Source organism: Limulus polyphemus, unplaced genomic scaffold, assembly GCF_000517525.1.
Source record: "Limulus polyphemus unplaced genomic scaffold, Limulus_polyphemus-2.1.2 Scaffold4854, whole genome shotgun sequence".
NCBI lineage: Eukaryota > Metazoa > Arthropoda > Merostomata > Xiphosura > Limulidae > Limulus > Limulus polyphemus.
This window is the reverse complement of record NW_013670464.1, coordinates 59001-66658: the sequence shown is the minus strand read 5'-3', so window position 1 is coordinate 66658 and position 7658 is coordinate 59001. Positions and strand designations below refer to the sequence as shown.

General features: G+C 32.9%; 1 protein-coding gene across 1 annotated transcript in view; it reads right to left on the bottom strand.

The window, feature by feature from the left end:
- LOC106471782 (atrial natriuretic peptide receptor 3-like) overlaps positions 1 to 7658 on the bottom strand; it is a gene marked incomplete at its 3' end in the record, with an annotated part of 51750 nt that overhangs the window by 15565 nt on the left and 28527 nt on the right. Inside the window, exon 2 of the mRNA XM_013932405.1 lies at positions 4079 to 4193. Coding sequence (XP_013787859.1) covers positions 4079 to 4193 — 115 coding nt within the window. The remainder of the gene's footprint in view (positions 1 to 4078; positions 4194 to 7658) is intronic.

Genomic DNA, 7658 nt, shown 5'->3' with positions numbered 1-7658 from the left:
TATTTTAGTCCATAAAGACATCTAGATTAAGTACTTTAACTATTCTGTAACCTTAGAATCGTAAGAACTGTTTGATATTTTAGTCCATAAAGACATCTAGATTAAGTACTTTACCTATTCTGTAACCTTAGAATCGTAAGAACTGTTTGATATTTTAGTGTTGATTATTTGTATAGAAACGCTCATTGCAGGCTTAAGGCTGTATCAACCCCTAACATTTGGATTTGATTTAAAGCCATAAAGACATCTAGATTAAGTACTTTAACTATTCTGTAACCTTAGAATCGTAAGAACTGTTTGATATTTTAGTGTTGATTATTTGTGCTTGTTATATTTCTCTGTTTAAATACTGAGTGGCACAGCGGTATGTCTGTGGACTTACAACGCTAGAATCTGGGTTTCGAACCCCCTCCCAGTGGCACAGCGGTATGTCTGCGGACTTACAACGCTAGAATTCGGGTTTCGAACCCTCTCCCAGTGGCACAGCGGTATGACTGCGAACTTACAATGCTAGAATCCGGGTTTCGAACCCCCTCCCAGTGGCACAGCGGTATGTCTGCGAACATACAACGCTAGAATCCTAGTTTCGATACCCGTGGTGGGCAGAGCACAGATAGCCCATTGTGTAGTTTTGTGCTTAATTACAAACAACAACAGCGTCTGACTTATTTTCGGATAAGTGTTTGTTTTAATATATGTTGGGATCCAAGATTACAAAAATAGCAAACACTATATGTTCATATTGTTAGTTGATTTCTTGAAAACAAAAAAAAGTCTAATAAAATTGTAGCTATTCTCAGCTCAAACGCAATTTTAAGACTCAAAACACTGCCAGATCAAGTGGCATTTCAAATGCACTCTTTGTAACACGGCTCCATTAATTAACGTAGAGTTATCAAACTTTTCTGCCAGTTTCCTAGTTATCACATCATGTCAGAAAATCGTAGCTTAGCTAGACTGTTTTTCCTGGACGTATAATCTATATTTATTGAAAATTTCGCACATTTCTGATTTACCATTTGTCATACGAGATCATCTAGAACGCATATTATCCGTCATAACTCTTAGCTAGTGTCCAGTATTATTTTCTTATTCTGTACTGGAAGAACTAATGTTAATCCGGCATGCTCATATCTTAGTGCTATTTCAAGGTCAATTTACACAACGCACTATTGAATATTCTTATGCTTATCACAGAAAGAAAATAATTTAAAAGCAAGTAACTGAAATGAACTAAAAAACACGATAAAATGATTAGACATATTGTAGGGCTACCTCTCATGATGGAGCTGTAGTTGCTGGCTGTCGGTTCTGCATTTAGCACAATCGTTAGGGCTAATGAATAATTTAAAAATCTGTCTTTTCGTCTTTATCGTTCGTATTGCGATTAAAAATCTACATTGTTCTATCTCTGAATTGAAACTTAACGAAGCACTTTGAAAGGAGGTGATTGGTCAGAACGTATTTCCGAAACTCCAATAAAATCATTGTAACTAGTCGTGAATCTGCTATAATGGATAATGATGGGGACTATTGGTTTTCGTGAACTTTCTTCAATGCTGAAGTACGGCTAATATTCAATAAATACGTGGATTCACATTCATAATTGATCCTGAATTAGCCATCATCTTTTCCTTTACCGATTAGCAGAATAAGTTTCAAGATGTAGTTACATGAATACCGCTATTAAGTTGTAGGTTAAGCTTCATAAACCAGGACGACAATCTGAATGTTTAATCACTCGTCGTGTTTCTTAATCAAGCAATATACATCCTTTGTTTTGTTTCTTATCCTCGATTTTACACCGTGTAAAGGGTATTGTTAAATAATGTAAAATAACAAGATATATGAATCAAATAGTGGATATTTCATACTACGCACAGATAACATTGCGCGAGTTTAAAGGTTACTAAGCTAATTCTTGATAGTGAGGGTCATTAAAGCCTTTGTTGACAACGTCTACACAAAACTAAGAATATTCGCTATTACGTGCTCTTTTTAATTTTTCACTGAAACTACTCTCTATACGCTTAACAATAAAGTGCTTTTCAATACAGGGTATCCATAAGTTGAACCCCTTTCTAAACTAAATAGAAAGGCTCAGTGGTTAGAGTGCTCGACTCGCAATCTGCGGGTCCTGGGTTAGAGTCCCATTCAGTGAATTGCTTTGCAAAAAACAAGACACAACGACAAAAAGAAAAAAAGAAAAAAATTAGAACTGAATTTATAGTTGATACAAATATTAGCAGTAATGTAATCCCCAATCCACTCTGGATTCTTGGAACTTCACAAGTCACTCTTTAATAAAGATTCATTTCTGGAGCCAAAATTTTCTACAGATGAATTGCACATTCAGGATATTCTAAATCATCACAACAATTTATGAATAATAACTTCTAATACTGCTATATTAATAAAAAGTTACTGAAACGTATACCATTTTCTATAGGAACAGTCAGTTATTCTATTTTAAGCTTCGCTATGAATCCTGTGGAACATTTAGGGTTACTTGAGACTTGACGCTGTATAGAAGAATTTGTTGTATTTACAGGAAATACGTAAGTATATATCACGCACAAATCAGTGTTAACTTTCACACTGCCTGTGACGTCACTATGAATCCTGTGGAACATTTAGGGTTACTTGAGACTAGACGCTGTATAGAAGAATTTGTTGTATTCACAGGAAATACATATGTATATATCACGCACAAATCAGTGTTAACTTTTACACTGCCTGTGACGTCACTATGAATCCTGTGGAACATTTAGGGTTACTCGAGACTTGACGCTGTATAGAAGAATTTGTTGTATTCACAGGAAATACATATGTATATATCACGCACAAATAAGTGTTAACTTTTACACTGCCTGTGACGTCACTATGAATCCTGTGGAACATTTAGGGTTACTTGAGACTTGACAATGTATAAGGGAATTTGTTATGTTTACAGGAAATATATATATATATATATTTCAAGTACAAACTAGTGCTAACCTTTACATTGTCTGTAACGTCACTGTATATACAATAAATGGTGAATATTTACGAAATTGCTCGTGGAAAATAATGAAAGATAATAAGGAATCCAGCTTAGTGAAACAACGAAATGAAAACAGAATTGACGAATTAGAAAATTATTAGTATGGCTACAAAAGGAGATTTTTATAAATGTATATTGTCAATAAATGTTCTATATAACTACGCTATAATATAGGGGATACACATATTTTATAAAAATAACAAAACTATATAGCCACTAAATTTTCTGTATAACTATGCTATAATATTGTGGAATACACGGATCTTACAAAAATAAAGCTACCGAGTTTTCTATATAACTATGCTATAATATTGGGGGAATACACGGATCTTACAAAAATAAAGCTACCGAGTTTTCTATATAACTATGCTATAATATTGGGGGAATACACGGATCTTACAAAAATAAAGCCACTGAGTTTTCTATATAACTATGCCAGAATATTGGGGGAATACACGGATCTTACAAAAATAAAACCACCGAGTTTTCTATATAACTATGCCAGAATATTAGGGAAATACACGGATTTTACAAAAATAAAGCCACTGAGTTTTCTATATAACTATACTAGATATAAAAAAGAGAATAGCTAATTTTTCAAAATCGCATAACCACCGAATATTCCATATAACTATGCATGTATTTAAGATAAATATATAATCACAAAACTTGTATCATAAATATACTAGAACATAGAAGCTACAGGCATTTTACAAAATACATAGCACACATAAACAGACGTATATATCATATATATATATATATGAAGATGCACATATTTTACAAAATAGATAGAACACATAAACAGACGTATATATCATATATATATATATGAAGATGCTCATATTTTACAAAATAGATAGAACACATAAACAGACGTATATATCACATATATATATATATGAAGATGCACATATTTTACAAAATCATATAACTATTAAGTTTTCATTTTATATCCTTTTAGAGAAAGGCAATTACCAATAAATATGAGTAAATATGTAATTGACTTCACAAAGTTATTATCGTAACCATTACCTGGTGAAGAGTTCTGTACTGAAAAACACGTACTCTCCTTTATCGACCATGTTTAACTCTTCTGCTGCCAATAGAATCTCTCTCACGGTATTTGGAGAAGCACACATCACAATCACTGAAATACGAATAATAAATTTAAACAAAGCATTTCGGTATCCTGCTATAATTAGCAAAAAGGAAAATGTTAATTCTCGTATATAAGAAAGTAAATAGTACTAATACTATAAATTACGTCAGAAATATTATAGGCGATAAAAATCAACACTGTATAATGATGATGAAAGTTGGTATAAAAAACAAAACCGGGATTTGTGTTATGACAGTAATGAAAGAAAGCTATCCATTGTCAGTTCCTGTCATTACACTTTAACTCGAAGCTCATAACTCGTATTATATGTACTCGTGATGATAATAGTTACAAATTAAAGTTAAGGAGTTTGAGATAAAGTTATGATTTATTTTTATTTCCTTGCAATATGTTAAAAGTTTGTTATATATTTGTAATCGCTATTATCATTTTTGAAATTATCGAGAAACACCGTGCTCTTATATGAAAAAGAAATTAGCAGAGCAGAACAAATTTAAAACATTTATTTCTAAGATCGAACAATAGCAGGAAGTAGTCAACATTTGTCTTGAATAAATTAGAATAGTTTTAACATTATTGCCCGGCATGGCCAGGGTGCTCGTCTCGCAATCTACGGGTCGCGGGTTCGAATCCCAGTCACACCAAACATGCTCGCCCTTTCAGCAGTGGGGGCGTTATAATGTGACGGTCAATCACACTATTCGTTGGTATAAGAGTAGCCCAAGAGTTGGCGGTGGGTGGTGATGACTAGCTGCCTTCCCCGTAGTCTTACACTGCTAAATTAGGGCCGGCTAGTGCCACTTTAGCATTACCGTGTTTAAATCTACATTTACAGAATTATTAGATATGCAAAATATTTTATGAGTTAAAGATTATTTGAATTTACAAACACAATTTTACTTTCAAAACAATTTATAGTATCTACAATTTTTTTGTTTTTCGCTACTTGTTTCCTTTCACAATAACTCTGTTTTAGTTTGATCGATCTTGAGACGGATTCATAGAAGATTTGTACTGTTCGGGTTTAATGTTAAAACAGAAACAACCGTAAAGGAACAGCTAAATCTCTGTATCCTAAGTGGATGTTGTGTGCTAGTTGATTATTCATATCTTGAGTGGGTCTTTCGATTGTAAATAATACTAGCACTGTAAATATGGTTGATCTGAAGTACGATGGAAATGCATACTACTCAATCGCATGGCGTTTGTGATCTGAAAAGTCAAATATGAGACGAGATACTCAGTTTTGTTTTTAATATACACTCATAGCTTTGTATTATTTATGTCCTAGTGACAGAAACGAACATGAACTACATCAACTAAATATAATATTTTTGTGGCAGCAGTTAAAATATTCAGCGATAGGAAATGTCTACCCTACGGTTACATTACAGTTAAAATATTCAGCGATAGGAAATGTCTACCCTACGGTTACATTACAGTTAAAATATTCAGCGATAGGAAATGTCTACCCTACGGTTACATTACAGTTAAAATATTCAGCGATAGGAAATGTCTACCCTACGGTTACATTACAGTTAATATATTCAGCGATAGGAAATGTCTACCTTACGGTTACATTACAGTTAATATATTCAAAATGTAACCGTAGGGTAGACATTTCCTATCGCCCTTGACTTTTTTGAATATATATATTCAGATGAATTATTTCTAATTAAATGGGTAGTGAAAGAAACTTGAACAACGTTTCGACAAGTTTATGTCATCATCAGGTGCAAGGGGGGTCCTCTTCCTATAAATCAGGTAGCTCCTGTGTTTGTTACAAAACTGACATAAAACTTCTTCTTTAAGCAACTCTTTTGGTAACGCTAATTGAATTTTAGTGGGGCACAGAAATAACATATTTAAGGTACCCTTTGTATTAAGTAACTCAGTGAACAAGCTGCAATCTTAAGTTGACTGTCGCAAAAGATGTAGAAGTGATGAGAGATGTAGACTAATCTGAAGATTTTTTGCAATTATTTCGCACTATTTCAGACCTTCTATGGTATCTTCATATAAACCAAGGGTGCGAAATGAGGATCCAGGGGTGTGTGTGCGTGCGCGCGCTTATAATTGGCGAACCGCTAGACCGATTGTCATCAACCCTGACATCTACCCTTAGGGTCCCCATGGAGTGACATAGGAAGTTCGGCGTTCTGATCTGGTCCTCTATGTCACCCCTGGGGATCCTCATGTTTTCCCCGTGTGTTGAATAGATACGTCAGCTAGTAAATACTACTAAGAGGTAAAAGTCATTTTTTTAGATTTGAGTCTATTTTCATGTTGTAAGGTAGATTTAAGTCTATTGTCATGTTGTAAAGTAGATTTAAGTCTATTGTCATGCTGTAAGGTAGAGTTAAGTCTATTGTCATGTTGTAAAGTAGATTTATATCTATTGTCATGTTGTAAGGTAGATTTAAGTCTATTGTCATGTTTTAAGGTATATTTAAGTCTATTGTCATGTTGTAAGGTAGATTTAAGTCTATTGTCATGTTTTAAGGTATATTTAACTCTATTGTCATGTTGTAAAGTAGATTTAACTCTATTGTCATATTGTAAGGTAGATTTAAGTCTATTGTCATATTGTAAGGTAGATTTAAGTCTATTGTCATGTTGTAAGGTAGATTTAAGTCTATTGTCATGTTGTAAAGTAGATTTAAGTCTATTGTCATGTTGTAAGGTAGATTTAAGTCTATTGTAATGTTGTAAGTAGATTTAAGAGTCTATTGTCATGTTGTAAGGTAGATTTAAGTCTATTGTCTGTTGTAAGGTCGATTGAAGTCTATTGTCATGTTGTAAGGTAGATTTAAGTCTATTGTCATGTTGTAAAGTAGATTTAAGTCTATTGTCATGTTGTAAGGTAGATTTAAGTCTATTGTCTGTTGTAAGGTCGATTGAAGTCTATTGTCATGTTGTAAAGTAGATTTAAGTCTATTGTCATGTTGTAAGGTAGATTTAAGTCTATTGTTTATTGTAAGGTCGATTGAAGTCTATTGTCATGTTGTAAAGTAGATTTAAGTCTATTGTCATGTTGTAAAGTAGATTTAAGTCTATTATCATGTTGTAAGGTAGATTTAAGTCTATTGTCATGTTGTAATATAGATTTAAGTCTATTGTCATGTTGTAAAGTTGATTTAAGTCTATTGTCATGTTGTAAGGTAGATTTAAGTCTATTGTCATGTTGTAAGGTAGATTTAAGTCTATTGTCATGTTTTAAGGTATATTTAAGTCTATTGTCATGTTGTAAGATAGATTTAAGTCTATTGTCATGTTTTAAGGTATATTTAACTCTATTGTCATGTTGTAAAGTAGATTTAAGTCTATTGTCATATTGTAAGGTAAATTTAAGTATATTGTCATATTGTAAAGTAGATTTAAGTCTATTGTCATGTTGTAAGGTAAATTTAAGTCTATTGTCATGTTGTAAGGTACATTTAAGTCTATTGTGATGTTGTAAGGTAGATTTAAGTCTATTGTCATGTTGTAAGG